We start from the raw sequence: 17936 nt of genomic DNA on the forward strand, positions 1-17936 counted from the left end.
CAAGCTCACCAAGTCAACTACATTCCATCCACATACTAATGGCCAAACAGAGGTCGTCAACAAGATGATAATGCACATACTATGCATGTATAACTCCAAGCATTCACGAACATGGAATTAGAGTCTTCCCTTTGTGCAACACAACTATAATAGAGCTCTCCATAGCTCGACTAGCCACAGTCCCTTTCAAGTGGGAATGGGATTTCAACCATAGTGCCCGATAAATGTTGCCATGTCTCTTGCGACTACACAGGCAAAATCTGCACATATACAGTCTAAAATTGATAAAGCCACCAAGTTCATTGAACGCATCCAGCACATCCGCTAACAGGTTCATGATATCCTAGATAAAGCCAATGCCAAGTATAAACAGCGTCATGATCAGCATCAAGTGCCACACAAGTTTCAAGTGAGAGACAACATGTGATTGCATCTACAAAAGGAACACCTTGCTAGAGCCCATTGAAACCTTTGACCACTTCGATATGGGACTCACACTATCACCAATGTTGTGGGTGACAATGCTTTCGAGCTAAGTATCCCTCCATTCCTTGGCTTGCACCTCGTATTCAATGTGGACCGCCTTTGGCCATACTTTCCACCATTATTGGACACATCAGACACTGCGGAGTTGTTGACACCAATAGAGCTCAATCCAAATTGCATCGAACAGGCCACAACTCGCCGTATCATGGACAGAGATTAAAAACATTCACCAATAGATGATCTAGCGGTATTCGGTTGTCAAAGTTGGTCACTTCCTGCACCAAGGCAAGTGGCTCACCAGGGACCAAATTCAGTGAAAGTTTCCCCATCTCATGGAACCACTCAATGTAATAGGGATCATTGCTTAATAAGGCGGGAGGACTGATCCAGGTGGATATTGGTGGCCACCAGTTTACTCCATTTCGACCCCCAACACTGTTTCCCTTCAGTTTCCTAATTTCCAGCACAATTTCTTATTTCGGCAGTTTTCTATTTTTGACAATTTTTCAGATCCTAAACTTTCGGAATTGTTTTGAGGCCCTAAACGGCGTGTTTTGGAGAAACGAGCAAACATGTGGTCTGTGGCCTTACATTTGCAACTGAAAGTTATCCTCATATAGACCTTTCTAATGGGCTATCGTGCGCGCAAAACACGGAGATCGTATACCAAAGTCACAACCCCAAGAAGTTAACGTTCCAACTAACCCTAGCGGGGCCCACAAGCTTTTGGTGCTTCATCTCCTAGGGTTAGGATTTTGGATGTTTAGGGTTTTCCATTGTTTCTTGATGATAAAAAGGCCTGAGAACTTCATTGTAACTCAGTTCAGAAGGCATGTAGCCATCACATCTCTTCTCAAAGATATGCTACCATCGTCCGAGCTAATTTGTTTACTTTCTGCATGTAAACAGTTTTCAGCAGTTACTATTTATTAATTGAAGTTATGTTTTGTTGTATCTCTGTGTTTTTGTTTAAATCTATATTCCATTTCTTTCCTTCATAAATCTGGGTCAACAGACATCCTCACCAAACCAATCAGTCAAAATAAGTTTGTAAAGATTAGAGGTAAGCCTGTTGTATTTTCCACAATGAACATTAAAGGTGAATATTAATGTGGCTAATTATTTAATGGTCATTTAGCATTTATGTATAGCCTTGTGTGTTTATATTATGTTAACATAATTATTTACTACAATAGTTGTGAATAAATACTTTAGGAATAAATGAATCTTGCATACATTCAACGTAAAATATAATTAGCGATGAATAAAGATATAAAGTATAACCAATGAATGAAGATATAAAGTATCTTTTCTCTTTCCTATTTATGTGTAATTTCTGCAAGTAAATCTAAAACAACGTTTTTTAAACAGCAAAATGAAGGTAGTAGCTATTATTACTAAGAAAATACCTTAGCAAACTTCCCATTGAATATCGAAAGAGCTAATCTCCAAAATGTTGGTACATGGTGCACAATGACAGATGTAAGCCTACGAATGAGTCTTCCTCTGAGAGCATCTGCTTCTTCACCAGTCGCTTCTTTAATATGAGACTCCCCTCTTATATCATTATCACCCAACAGAAGGGAATAATCTACTGAACACTGCACAACTTTACTGAAAAAGGTTAGTAAGCATATTTACTACTGAACTGCAATAACACCATAGCAAAATTTGAACTTGAGTACCGATAGCATATCTGCCATAGCCATACATTCACATAGCAGCATATAATAAAATGAGAGGAATAAAAGCAAGGAAAAGAATGAAAAGAATCATAATCAATTCATCTTCAAATACTAGCATTGCTTGAACAGTTTCCCCAAATGCTGCAAGCCTTAATGACTTTAAATGTCTTCAAATGCATTAACAAGCTACATACACTCTTATTTGATTCTTGCTGAATCTGCTTCCATCTCGCATCAGATAACGCACGTTCACGGACATGGCAATGTAGAGCATCCATTCGTGCCTCATGATCAAATGTGCAGCCTTCCAAGAGGCCACGAATTCTGCGGTTCTGGTCAATAACCAAAATGAGTTCAATACAATTACCAGATTTAACAAAAAAAAAAAGAGCTAACAGAAAAAGAAACAAATTAACAAACATGGTTGTTGCTTTCTGTATTTTGCAGGACTTGAAATTTATGTTACATAAACTTGCACATCACACAAATTCCTGCCACTATTACAAACCAATCAAAAGTTGATTTATTTTAAAATAACTAACCTGAATATTAAGATAATGCCAAACTGGATCTGACTCGGGCTCCAACTCCAGCAACAGCCTGATGGTATTCTCAAGCTAAGTGGACAAGATACATCAGATGCAACAGGCAGGGTATCCGAACAGCACACAACAAGAGAGCAATTAATTCTAGATAAAATGGAACATTTCCATATTCTACACTATAAAAACCCATTGAATCATATAACAGTTGATTGCAAAAAGAAAATTCCAACTTCAAACAATTCCAAAGCTTAGACAGCTATTGCAGAATACTAAATGAACAAAATAAGCTTTGTATATCTAGCAAAGAAAGGCCAAGTCATCAAGAAAACGAATAAAAGAATTTTATCATAGTTAGTCTAAAACAGCAGGGCAATAAGACCACCTTGCTGTGACCCTGTAATACATAACTGTCTCTGCATCACAATTCTGCATAAATATGTTAAAATACTTCATTGATAATTATTGAATATTTACACAAGCTTAGGAGATGCTCGCCAATATTGCCACACTTGTTTCACTGATATACTGTCATTCTGATAGTAACAAAAATATAATGATGTTATCGCCATTGTTGTTGATGCTCCTCTCGTTGTTTTTTGTACTCTTACATTATCAGATACATAACAAGGCTGCCCTCTTAAAATATAATTTAAAATTAGTTACCTGTGGCCAAGATCTGCCAATGCAACTCCAGAAGTTGCCACTCTTATTGTCCTTTGTAATCATCACATTATGAGATACAAAACACACCTCCCCCTTTTGAAAATAGATACAAATGGCCAAGGTCTGCCAATGCTATTCCAGAAGTCAAATGATATAAATGAACATTTGGAACACTAAAAAAATCCCTGTGAAAACTGCAAAAGCACAAAAGCTATCCTGGCATCCAAGTTACAAGCAAAGTTGGTGGCGAGGTCCATATTGGCAAATAGTTAAGTGGTCTGGAGATTGCATTGTCTACCAGACCTTGCAGTGAAGAATTCTCCATGATGCCAAATCCTGGAACAAGCCAGAGATCAACTAAGTTCATGATTTGTGGAGTAGTGTTAGTAAGAGGTTCACCAAGAAACTGTCTCCAAGTATGGTCATGCATATTTGGTCATTGTATCATAGGTGCAGAATAGCGCAGAAACATAAAAATGCAATGCACATTGCAGTGATTTATCAGATTCCATTAAACCTAGCACCTAGAAAATTATTAACCTAGCAGATTGCAGATCTACTGAATAACTTACACAGCTAGGTTCTTAACATTCAGCAGAAGCGAAAATAAGATGACCAATCTCATAAAAACGACACACGTATTCTGCCCAATCAAAGTTTTTCATTAACAATCCAAACTTACTTGGGCTCCCATCCTTACATAATGGCCCAACTGAGGAATTACTTACAACTGTCGATCTAATCCAGCTAAATCAACCCTCACTGGTTGATCCGGATCTCCTTGCTTCCATTTCTCAAACCCAACACTCACTAAGAAGCCTCTCTCAATCCTGTGTTGCTATAGTGTCTTTCCCATCTCCCTAGCCATGTTTTTATAACTTTACACTGAACTAAATCCCTAACCCTAACCCTAATCTCCAAAGTAATTAACAATCGAGATTAGATCTCGCCTCACTTAACATCAATGGCTGAGATTAAAACATAATCACTAAAGTAAATAATTTATTTTTCCTATGTTTTCTATAGCTCAATAAGCCAACATAATAATATGTGTTTTTCCTAAGTTAGGCTGAATTACAATAGCAACTTGCTCAAACTTGAGCAAGTGTTCTAAGAAGGTCTTGGGTGACTTTTGCACACCTCGACACTGAGGATTGTAATGGCCCGAGATACAAACATCAACACTCCCTCTTAGTGAGGGAGGTACTTCTGCCACCTAGAGTAGGCTCTAATCCTAGATTTGCATCCGCTGCCATGCTTGCTCCCTCTAAACTAGAAGACTTCCCTACCATAATCTTTAGAGACCTCCTCCCTATGAACTTGTTCCTAGAAGCTTCCTTCTCATGAACATCCTATAAGGTCATCTCATAACAAGACACCTCTTAAGAGATTTGGGGGAATCTACTAACTGCTCCTCCCCACTTGAACTTGAAGGTTGACTCCCTCTAAACTTCTCCACCTTTGGAGTTGCCTACTCCTTGTTCTCTATCGCTGCTCTACTTCTTGTCGTTTCCCAAATAGGTTGACCTTTTAGCCTATAAAGGTTACTCCCTCTAACAACAACAATGACGCCATTGTAGGAGCTAGATCCCCTGGGACTTATCAGTGCCTATCCATCTAGGAATGCTACACCAAACCCCTTCTCAATCATCTACATTGAGAGCAAGCTCCACCTGAATTTCGGCACCCATAGAAATTCCCTTAATTCCATCCTACCTCTTGACTCGAAATGGAGTAGCATTGTTCCAACCCCTCTAACAACATGCTTCGTACCAACGCCTAACTTCACATCCATTGTTGAGTCCCACTCAATCAAGGTGTTAAACTGCTCTCGTGCTCTTGTCACATGTCTTGTGGCTCTGCTATCTAATAGCCATGCACTCACTGGTAATGTCAATGGACTCAAAGTAAGGTAGGAAACAAGTGTGAATTTCGTCTCAAACTTCTTGGCAAACTCCTCTTGGGCTTCTACCCATGCAGCTACAGTTGGTTGTGTGCCCATTCCCCTTTTCTTCCTCTCCAGACATTGTGAGGCATAGCATCCAGTCTTATGACAGGAGAAACACTCGACTTTAGTCAAGTCATTCTTCTTCCACTTAGAGCTCACTCCTACTCAAGCTCTTTCCTTTGCCTTTTGCAATCAAAGCCACGTTCTCGTTATCTACCCACTTGTTGATCTTTCCCTTTGACTGCAACCTGATTTCTTCTTGTATGCAGTCATCCCCAACTGCGGCTCTGATAAATTCCCAACTCAAAATATCAGCTTTGGAAGTTCCTACTCCTTGGCACCTAAAGGCCACAACAATCCTAGTCCAAAGCCTACATAGACTCTGCCCAATAAGATCAGAGAATTGCCAGAAAATGGTATATTTGGCCCACAAGAACAGTCCAGAATTGCCACTGCAAAATGCCACCAAAACTTCGGCTCCAAGAGAGGATTATCCCTGCAAATTCTACTCACCCCAAAACACTTGAGCTGAATCGGAAACTGATGAATCGAACTACCTCTGTGCCTAGGGAATGCGCACAACTGGATAAATAGCTACAATTATCTCCATGTGGAACCCCGGGAATGGACTCCCCAAATTTCCAACTAGGAAGACACTCGAAGTTCTCCGAAATCGGTTTGGAATTTCGGTTGAAATCCCTGTGCTCAACAGCACTCCAACCTTTGTGCTAAACAACTCCAAGGGAGGTCGAATTTTGAAATGTAATGGTCAAAAAATGGAGAGAAATGCTTCCTTGTTGCCTTCTACAGTAATGAGCTCCTTCTCCCCCCTTGGTGGTCCCCCACAACCCACAAATTCGTCTCCCCTTCCTTGAAATTTGAATTGCCTCCTTTGGTGGCCCCCACATTCCACTAAGAGTTTCATTTTTCCTCTTGGGTGTGAATTTCCTAGGCATAGTCTAACTTATAGACAACAAAATAGCCTTTTTCACCGAAATTCACCAAAATTCGGCAATACAATTTCAAGATTTCTTGTTGTTTAAAATACATTTTTTAATGCATAAATGGATTCAACACCCTAAAAAACCCTTGGGACACTAGAATTATGCAGATTAAACAATTTAAACTCAAGTTTTTTAAAATTTATGTTGGATTTTGATTAAAATTAACCAGAAAAATCGTCGTGAAAAAGGCCATTTCGTCTATAAATTAGACTACGGCTATTTCCTCACCTTTTCCAGAGCGTGGGACCCATCTACCCACTTTTCCTAAGTCCAAAATGCCCAAAATTGTCTCTAATGCCAAAATTACAAAATTGTGCTACACTTTAGCAATTTATGAAATTGGGGATATCACAGTCCTCCCTGCCAAAATTTGCTTGTCCTCAAGCAACTACAATGTTGGGTGTTGTAACAACTGTTTTCCCTCCCATATAGCATCCTCAGGTAATTCCTTCCATCTAACAAGAAACTCCCCGATGACCTTGTTCCTGAGCTTCCTCTCTCGCACCTCCGAAATGGCTTCAGAAACCAGTACTAGATGCCCTTCCTCATCCAAGGGTGGCAACTCTACAGAAGATGATACCTGTTGCAACTTGCCCCAAAGCCTTCTTTAGGCATGACACATGGAACACGTTATGCACCTTGCTCCCTGGTGGAAGCAACAACTCATATGCCACCTCTCCCAAATGCCTACTCACCCTGTATGGTCCATAGAAACGAGGCTTGAGCTTCTCAACCCCCTCTGCTTGAGAGTTGATTGCCAGTATGGTCGTAGGCGTAGATAGACCAAGTCTCCAACTTCAAACTGCCTCTCAACTCATTGGCGGTCTGCATAGACCTTCTGCTCATTCTATTCAACTTGTAAGTTGCCCTTAAGAGCCTTTGAGTATCTCTTAGTTCTCTTGGATCCAATTTCTAGCTCTTGGGACCCTATTGTCTCCAAATACCATGTCAGCAAAAGATAAAGCATCATAACCATACAAAGCTTTGAAAGGGGACATACTGATGGACATATGATATAAGGTGTCATAGCAGTACTCCCTGAGGTGTATCCACTTCACCCATGCTTGTTATTGTGTTGTCACATAGTTTCTCAAGTAGCCTTCTAGCCACTTGTTCACTACCTCTGATTGTCCATCAATCTAAGTGTGGTAGCTGGTACTAGGTGCGAGCTTAGTACCCGCCAATTTAAAGACGTCCTACCAAAATCCCACCATGAACCTACTATCCCTGTCACGGATGATGATCTTTAGAAGACCATGCAACTTGAACACCTCCCTAAAGAAGAGCTCGGCTATCTACAAAGTTGAGTACCTAGTCGGAATAGAGAAGATGTCTTGCCCCTGAACAACTGGGAACCCTGAGATGAAGTCCATGGAGATTCTCTCCCATCTCTACTTCGGAATAGGTATAGGATGAAATAGTCCTATCAGGTGTGTTTGTGTGTGCATCATGTGTTGCCCTCAAGATCTCATCCTGAAGCTAAGAACCTGGAACCAGAGAAATTTGGTTCTTGTAGTAGTATATCACCTCATCCATGATGTTGTACTTGTCATTCCTAAATGTCCCATCCAAAATATCACACGCCTATTGGTTCTTGGAGTACTCTACTAGAAGTTGTGCCTTCCAATCCTGCGTGATATCCATCAAAGAGTGTCGGGGGTCTGCTGGAAAGCGCATCAGCTACAACATTGTGCTTCCCCTTGACATATTCTATCTCAAAATCATAGGCTTGGATCTTGTTGACTCACTTTTGTAGTCCGTCATTAAGCTCCTTCTGCTCCAAGAAGAACCGCAAACTGTTGTGATCAATCTTCACCCTAAATCGGTTCCCCACCAGGTACTGTCTGAACTTGGCCAATGCATACATTATGGCCAACATCTCTTTGTCATAGATGGAGTACAGTCTCTCATAGTTCCGCAGTTTTAGGCCACCATACGCGATAGGGTGGCCAACTTGCATCAAGGTTGCCCCAATGCCCTCACCTCATGCATTGCACTGCAGTATCAAGCGCTGTGAAAAATTTGACAGTGCTAACACTGGGCAGGAACTCATCACTACCTTGGGGCGTTCAAAAACCTCTTGTGCTATGTTTGTCCACTCAAATGTCCCCTACTTTGTGAGATCTATGAGGGACGCTACCAACAGTGAAAATCCCTTCACAAACCATCGGTAATACGTGCACATACCCAAGAAACCTCTCAACTTTGTCACGCCTTTGGAAGTAGGCAAATCTTGAATGACCCGGATCTTCTCCTGGTGAACTTGCACTCCATCCTCCCCAATCACGTGGCCCAAGTACAACATCTTTGTCAGACCAAAATCGCACTTGGCCATCTTGGCGTATAGCTATTGCTCCTCCAAAATACGCAACACCTCCTCGAAGTGCTACAAAATCTCCTCCCACGTTCGGTTGTATATCAGTATGTCATCGAAAAACACTAGCACATATCTACGCAACTACTTGCAGAACACATGGTTATGCAAGACTGGAAAGTAATCGATGCGTTGGTTAGCCCAAAGGGCATAACCTAGAACTCAAAGTCCCTATAGTGGCACCTAAAAGCAATCTTCAGGATGCCTTACTCCCTCACCCGTATCTAGTGGTACCTCAAGCGCAAGTCTATCTCGGAGAAGTACTTGGCTTCTCTCATCTTGTCCATCAACTCATCTATGCATGGGATGGGGTACTTGTTCTTCAGTGTCTTCTTATTAAGGGCCCCGTAGTCAATGCACATGTCTAGAGTCTTGTCTTTCTTCTTCACCAATACCACAGAAGAAGCGAAGGAGCTAGAACTCAGTCTGATATGGCCCAAGGCCAGCAACTCTTGAATGGCCATCTCAATCTCATCCCGATATGCCTTGGGATGTTTGTAGGGAATGGTGATGACCGCCTACACCCCCTCCTCTAGCTCTATGGTGAGCTAAAAACCTCTGTTTGGGGTACGTCCTTCGGGAATCTCTCCAAAAACTTCCTAATGACTCTGTAAGACTACTAAAATGTCTAGATGAGGCTACCGAGCATGAGTCCATGTCTCTGAAATATTGAGCTCCACTGCCCATGCAATATCCTATGTCACAAATCTATCTCCATTTTGTTGGCTGACACTACCTAAGTTGGGTAGGAATGCATGTCCCTCAACACTACCTTCTTCCCATCAAGCCCCATAAACTCCATCTCTATGGCCTTGTAATCCATAGTGACATGCCCAAGAGAGTACAGCCACTGAATGCCTAACACCATATTGGTGTCTGGTAAATTCACCACAAAGAAATCATTGGTGACCAAGTAGTTCCCGATCATCAAATCCATCTTGGTGATTAGCCTGGTGCACTGCATGGTCCTAGCCCTCAGTACCAGTACTGAGAAGCCCTCAAAAAGGTTGTGTGTAAGCCCCTCCGTTCTACCAGCTAGGCATTTATGAAGTTGTGAGTGACCCCATTGTCCACTAAAGCAGTCACTTGTTGCCCCTAAAAAGTGCCTTGGACCCATAATGTCAGGTACCTCAGAATCCTTGTAAGTGAAGCGATGATGCCTCCCTTGGCACCCAAGCAACTCTACTCACCTCTTGCATCCTGGGGCTTCTCCTCCTCTTTGTTGCACTCATGCTTAGACGCCTCCTCTAGGTCACTATCTTAAAACACCTCAATGTAATGGACTTTGCCCTTAGTGCATTTGTGGCATGAGGCCCACAACTCTTGACATGTGAAACAAAGCTTCCTCCTTCGGCGGTCCCTCCTGCTCTCATCATCCATCTACCCACATCCTGTCCACTCCTTAGGAGGCCTGGAGCCGCCTGGTGTCCTTACCTTTTTGAGGGAAGGTAGGCTTTGGGAGGCACCCTAGTCTTAGGGACTACAGCAAGCATGTCACTTGTCTTGGTAATAGCATCATGCAAAGTCGTGATCTTATAAGCCCTCACCCATCCACGCAATGGATTGTCAGCCCCTCAACGAATAGCATAAACAATGTCTCCTCCAAGATGTCAAACACCATCACTGCTAACCTCTCGAACTTAGTGATATAAGCCTTTGCACTACATGTCTACCTCAGCTGCGCCAACTCTTTGAAGTGCAGTTTTGGGTCCTTCCTGTCAAATCGCTCTATAAGCCTCCGTGTGAACTCCATGTAGGAAGTAATAGCAACGTGACTCAAGGTGATCAACCCATGATACCACCACTCCTATGCGTCTCCATCTAGGTGCAATGTGGTGAACTTAACTGAATTTGCCTCCCTCATGGGGCTTAGCTGGAGATAGGTGTCCAGCTTTTGCACCCATGCCCTAACATCACTCCTGGTTGATCCATCAAAGCTCGGGAGTGTAATCTTCCCCACCATCCTCTACAAGTCCTGGTTCTACAGAACTCCCCTATATGATGAACCAGATCCACCTTTGTGCTTCTCTTTCAAGCGGCATAACTCCCCAAAAGACATGGCCATCTTGATTCTTGGGTTCAATCCATCATACTCAATCCCCTCCGAGAATGACCTCATCAAAGCTGCGAATGAGTTTGGCTCTCCTGAGGAACCATCTACAAATTGTGGCATAGTGGTTTGTACATGCATGTGTTTGGCTCCCTTCACCAGTCCAAGATCCTCCTTCCCCATTATTGTCCTACCTCCTCTGGTTTTGTAAAGCAATGCTAGCCAACTGCACCAGCATGTCCATCATGAGCTTTTACTGCCTGGCCAGCTCTACCAATGTCAACTCCTTGCCCCCTGTTCAAGCTCTCCTTTGTTCTTCGTGGCCTCTTAGTCCCAGATATCATGCTCTCTGGCGCGCTCTACTTCAATATTTGAAAAAGGGCCAGCCCCTCGTCCTCTACAACGTCCTCTTCTTCCTCGGCCCCTACCTCTGTGAAAGACTACACCTCCAAAATATGGCGGCATCACCTGTTCCTACTCCCACAGCTGACCAAGAACATGCTCTGATACCACTATAATATTCCTAAATGGAAATTAACAGTAAATACCAAAGCAATGAACTAGGAACAAGAAGATAAATTAAAAACCATGAACACAAATTAGAACACCAAGATATCTAGCATAATAAACTGAGCCATTTTATTAATAAACTAAGTATGAGTGCATAGAGTGAGCTAAAATGATAGAACCTGGGCTTGCTATGCAAGCTATGCAAAACCCAGAAGAGAAACCTCTGACCCAAATGAGGAATGGCCTGGAACAAGAAATGTGCACTGCCCAGAAATAATATACTACTGACTCTTGGATGGAACAATGGTTTCAAGGTTGAATACTCGTCGGAATGCTATGAAGCTTCAATAACAAACTCCTCTCCTAGAACCCACAAAAACCCAGAAAGGGTTTAGCTCCCCTCCAAGCAATGAAAGAGTCCTCCAACAAGTGCGTATGGCCAAACCGAACTACTACGCTAGCTCCGAGAAATCCTTCCCAACTCAAAAAATCAGCCCCGGAAGGTCCTACTCTTCCTCCAACAGTCCTGCTCCAAAGCCTGTGCAGACTTTGCCTAGTGAGGTCCACACACTACCAGAAAAAGGTAAATTCGGCCTACAAGAACGGCCCAAAACTGCTACCCCAAAATGCCACCAAAACTCTGGCTCCAAGAGAGGAATTATCCCTGCAAATTCTACTCACCCCCAAACAGTGAACACTTGGGCTGACCCAAAAACTAATGAATCAAATTGCCTTTGCGCCCAGGTAATGCGCACCACTAGATAAATAGCTGCAATTACCCCCCTGCGAACCCAGAATGGATTCCCCAAATTTCCAAATAGGGAGACACTCAAAGTTCTTCGAAAGCAATGCATAATTTCGCCTGAAATCCCTATGCTCAACAACACTCCAACCCTCCCACTGTGCAGCTCCAAGAGATTGAATTCTAAAATGTAATCGACAAAAGATGGAGAGAAATGTTACCTTGCTGCCTTCTATAGTCATGAGCTCCTTCTCTCCCCTTGGTAGGCCCTCACAACCCACAAATTTATACCCCTTCCTTGAGGTTCGAATTGTCTCCTTTGATGGCCCCCACATTCCACTAAGAGTTCAATTTTTCCTCTTGGGTGTGTATTGCCTCCCCTTTTCTAAAGCGTGGAAACCATCTACCCACTTTTCCTACGTCCAAAATGCCCAAAATTGTCTCCAACGCCAAAATTACAAAATTCTGCTATACTTTAGCAATTTATGAAAATGGGGATATCACATAAATATTCCTTTTAACAATGTAATTGTTGTTCGATGGGTTGTGGTTCTTGCTTAAGTCTTCATGTTGTTCAATTTTTGTGGTACATTAAATTCAATTAAAGATAAATCCAAGTTGCTTTGCTGCTCTGTTTTATAATTTATTGCATCATTGTTATGTGATTGTATGATTTTAATTTTGTCTAAATTAACTAAGTCTATTGTGCCATAGATTGAAATATTTGTACGTTAAGTTGAACTCATCGTAGCTTGTGTTGTGGTTGCATTAAGCACACTCCATTATGGATCGAACTGGTATCAAAGCATCATTTTGCACATAACTTCCAAAGTTTGTACACAATTTGAAAGAATTACTCTAACACAGAAAGAAATGGGGAGTAAAATTCAGAATCACATTTAACAAATGGCTCATGTCACTCGGTTGCATAGTTAGCAAACTCCACTTGGTAAAATACTAACATGCCAAGAATCGCCACAAGTGTCCAAATATAGATGTCTTATTGAGTTGAATACCAAGTCAACGAATCCACTCTAAGATAGTACTCTCATCCACCTTCAGGGGGGTGCATTAATGTTGGATACATAAATCCAAAGACTTCTCACCTTTCAACTGACAGGGACGGAAGATATTGACAATGAATGTCAGACTTTAAGTTTTGAAGCATACTCGGGTTTTTGAGGATTTCCGTCTGTCCAAATAAGAAAACGATACAACAGCGAAGTTCTGATTTGATCACCTTTGATGAATTAGTGATGATTATCCAATTGGACAATTTTGAAGTCTCTGTCACTTATATTTTGTGTGCCATCCATCGCTTGTTCAAGTTTTTTCTCCAGGTGATGATTCATTCAACATTTGTGCAGGTCCAGCAGAACACCCGGTCTACTACTCAGCAGCTATTTGCCAGAATCATTGATCAGTTGAATCATATAAAGATTTCAAATTCATGATTGGGATACTGATTAACACTATTTTTTCTGTCAATTCTGAAAGCAGTTTCCTGGACAATTTGTTCACTTTCATAGTCCTTAGAAATAGCATAGAACAGCTGGATCCGTCCCCATTGTTGCTTGGCATATGACTGGGTTGCCAAGAATTTTCAGGAATGCCATGGACTTGCAACTGATTCACTTCTCATAATCTGCCCATCACATATTGAAGTTCACATCAGTGAGCAATTTACAGGCATTTTGGCTCATGTTTACATCAGGATTTTCCAGATTCTATGAGTTTTCACCATCCAGATTTGGTTGTTTTTCAAGCAGCTCTTCAACAAGGCTAAATCTGGGAGTTTCAGATTGTAGGTTTCATGATGATACTGGATTATGCACTAATTCTTCCTGCCTTGCTGGTATAATTGTTCAAAGTTGAGAATGGAGAAGGTATGTGTGCGTCTCAGGGAGGGGAGAGACAGGTTTGTTAGCCTGTGGCTCCCTATATGATCATTGAGTCCAAGGTTACTTGGGAGCAGGAGCGAAAACAGGGAGTGGGAGCGGAAGCAGGTGCGGGAGCGACATTTTTAGAGGCTCCCAGTTTGGGAGCGATTTGGGGAGCGAATTTTTATATAATATATATTTTTTATATTTTGATGCATATATGTCAACAAAAGCATGTAGAATGATGATTTAAATATAAAAAACATAAAAACATAGATTGAACCATATAACATCAATCATCTAGAAGATATAATCTTCATCAACCACATCCACAAGTTAGTAACATACAACATATTGAGTCTCGTGATTCATCAATCTTAAAGTTTCAAGCTTTCAAAATTCAATATATAACGTTTATCATCATTGATCACCAAAGTTGTACTTGTAAGCTAAGTGTAACCATTACAACAAGGAATATCTAACATGAAATGAAATAACTTTCAACTTTCACGAAGCGTCATATTCATAATTCATTACCAATGAGTTATAATTGCCAACTTCAAACTTAAATAGTCATATATTGTTTAAAAAAAATATCATAATAAATATGAAAGAGTCAACAATTATTATAACTACTAGAAACTAGAAAAGACAAGTAAATCTATTATTTACAGCTTCCTCTTGCCACCACGAGAAATGTCTACTTTATGAGCAGGTCATGGTATTGGTGGTCTTCTAGGAATCTCCTCCCACATAGTCGCACGACCAGAACCAGAAGGCACATACCGTACACGTGAGGATGCAGATGGAGGCGGTGACAACAAAGGAACAATAGTTAGAACTCTAGGCTTCTAGCACTAGCACTATTACTGGATGGAGGTGGCATGGTTGTTGTTGCTTCATTATCATCTTTCAAAAGTTTTTCTTCCAATTCTTCAAGATGTATAGTGCAATCCTCCAAATTATCGTCCTTTGGGTGGTTGTCCCAAATTTTATATGTTGCATCCTCATAAGCTCGATCACAATAATGACTCAACAGCCTCAAGTTGTACTGCACATAAACCAAGTCTTCTACCCAGTTTTCATTGAGTCTGTTTCTTCTCACATTATGTATGAATTTGTAGGTGCTCCAACACCTCTCTGCAGAAGAAGTATATACAACCTGTGAGAGAACTTTTTTTTGCCAATTTTGCAAAAGTCCCATGCTGCCATATGCTTCCCACCATGTGAGAGCATCAAATCTGTCTCTATCTTCCATTGCACGCAAAGAACCAAACAAACGAGTGCAACTGAAGTATCTGCCTAATTCAAGACGCAAATTAGCACACTCCTTCCTATCAGGGACTAGTTTGTCTAATGCTTTCATATATCCCTCTTGTACCTCTGGATCTATATGGGGTTTGTCCCTAACCCCACCCCCAGGTGCAGGTTGGCCCAACCAAGATGGGGAGTAGTATTTTGGCATAAGGATATACGCCAAGTCATGTAGTGGAACATTAAGTTTATTCCACTGTGTACACACACAATTGTCAATCATTCTACAAAAGTTGGGATGATCTGCCTGAACAATATTTTTTATTTGCCCGAACATGGTATCCATCTGCTCATACACCTCCCCAATCACTAGTTTATTTGTATCTGCAAAAAGAATCATGTTATAAATGGGCTTGGTGAATTGTAATATTTGCCTCACACGTGCCCAAAACAGACCATCAAGAGCAGTCTCCTCCACTTGTTCAAAACCTTGCTTGTCAGCTGCATTTGTAGCCATGTCCTTTAATAGCTACCAGTGTGGACTTGATACCATACTAGCCAATGACTCTTACCTTCAAAAGGCACCTGAAGGTGAGGTAATAGCTAGGAAATCTAGTCTTCGCAATCTTAAACAGCTCCAATATTGAGTACTGCGGAAAAGCCCATGGGTATTGCTATGATTTGTAATAAATTTTATCATTTGTTTGCCTCTCTTGCACAAATCACCAATCCATTTGTATTGTTGGTTTTTGTTCTTAAAAATATCATGCATCAAAAGGTTCATTGTGTGAACCAAACACCCAGACCAAAATGTGTTGGGATATTTATCCTCGATAATTACTCTCGTTGCCTTACAATTAGCAGCATTACCAGTGATGACTTGGATGACATTGTATGGCCCAATATGTTCAATTCTTTCAAGTAATGGTTTTGCAATGTTGATGTCGGTCTTGAACTTCTCTGAGTAATCATATATTGAAAGGAAGATGGCACCACTAATAGACACAGCAAGAACACTTATCAATGGCTTGCCTTTTACATTTGTCCATCCATCAGATACAATGGACACCCCATGCTCATTCCAAGAATTTGTCATCTACTCAAAGAATGTGATATTTATGCTTTTTCATGATCAAGTCCAACGGTTCTAGCCTTTGTCATACCCAAGGCTCTTGTATCGTTTGGGGGCATTAAGGTGAGTGAAGAATATTGAATGGTATCCCACATGCATAGAGAAACCGGTAATTTTTTTAATCCACATCATTCCTACACCCTTTACCAAGGAAATATGATATGGTTCTATGCCTTAATGAGATGTTTGTTCCTGTGCCTCCATATCCACTGCCATGGGAGGATGTTGAAGGAGTTCTTTCTGCATCTGATTGTGAGCTATGTTCAAAGAAACCCTTTGATTTTTTAGATTTGTATTGGGTTTCCTCCTCTTCCCTTGCGTATTTGGCTCTATTTGTCGCTGACACACTTACAAAAGCTTTGATTCCTATTGGTATATCTCCATCCCATGGCCTTTTCCCACAGAGGTGCCTTCTGGCATGGGTGTATGAACCTGTGTAACTTTCCCTACTTCAAGACTAGAAACATATTTCCACCCCCTTTCCCTACTTCAGGACTAGAAACATATTTCCACAATGGGGTTTGGCCTTATTTAGTTTTTGGGGCCTCATCATGTCCACTCTCTTCCTCCTCACCAAGGTACTCCTCTATGGGGTTTTCATCAAATCTACTATAACCCACTTCTTCATCCTCTTCGTCATCATGATCAACCATCCTTCTTCTACTCTCCAACACCATAATAACCAAAAAAGGAACCAACAAGAAGAAAATGCCAAACCATATAGCAATGATGTTTGAAGTTTTGAGTCTACAAAAAAATGGAGGAATGGGGATGGGAATGGGAGAACAAAAAAAAAAAAAAAAAATTATCAATGAACATAAAAAACAAAAATGCTAGAGTAGAGCGTAGATCCTACCTCTTTGGCCTTCAATCCCAAGCTCCAATCTCCCTTGCAAGCTCCTCAAACTCCTCTCTCTTGCTCTCTCCAACTTAGACAAATGGGTGAATAATGGGAGGGGAGAGGAGCTTTTTAACCTTTAACCCCTCCCCTTCCCTCCCTTTCCTCTCCCTCTTTGTCAGTCGGTCATCGCCTCCCTCTCTCGGCTATGCAGCCTTTTTTGGTGCCGATGGGAGCGCTTTTTTAAGAGGGGAGCGATTGCTCCCCGACTGCTTCCCCTTTTAAAAAATCGCTCCCAAAGTGAAGGGGAGCAGTCAAGGAGCGATCACTCCCAACTGCTCCCCTAATCGCTCCCTCAAAAACAGGGAGCGTAATTTTTTTAAAGGGAACGCGCTCCCAAAATCGCTCCCCTTCGGGAGCCATTTCGGGAGCACACTCTTGAGATAGCTCCCAAGTGGAGCGCGAATTGGGAGCAAATTCGTGGGGGGGGCGCTCCCCCGCTGTAAGGTTCCTAAATTCGATACCACACTGTAAGGTTCCTAAATTGGGAAAATTAGGAATCTGCTTCTAACATTGCAAACAATGAAATTTAGGAACATAACTTATTAATTAAATTCAATATAAATACCTGTTTTCTTTTGAATTTGATGTTGATCCCAGGCTGTCGTCGTTCTCCTTGCTCCAATTTCACTGTGTTACCAAATGACCAAAACCTCCCAGCCAAACTGGACACAATCTATGTACCCAACTCCAAAATACCTCCAATTTGAAGTAATTTGGCCCCATGCCCAAAAGCTTCAAGAATAACTGCTCAATCTACAGTTT

The 17936-nt window shown here is 41.5% G+C and overlaps 1 protein-coding gene across 1 annotated transcript in view; it reads right to left on the bottom strand.

Annotated features, from left to right (window-relative positions):
* The window catches only part of LOC149218274 (exocyst complex component SEC5A-like), a 309979-nt gene that overhangs the window by 242098 nt on the left and 49945 nt on the right, over positions 1–17936 (bottom strand). The window contains 3 exon segments of the mRNA XM_089383884.1: positions 1896–2087; positions 2366–2503; positions 2714–2788. Coding sequence (XP_089240010.1) covers positions 1896–2087; positions 2366–2503; positions 2714–2788 — 405 coding nt within the window.

The sequence above is a fragment of the Pinus tabuliformis genome, chromosome Q (assembly GCF_031772625.1).
Source record: "Pinus tabuliformis cultivar Carrire ecotype Pingquan chromosome Q, CPIR1, whole genome shotgun sequence".
Taxonomy (NCBI): domain Eukaryota; kingdom Viridiplantae; phylum Streptophyta; class Pinopsida; order Pinales; family Pinaceae; genus Pinus; species Pinus tabuliformis.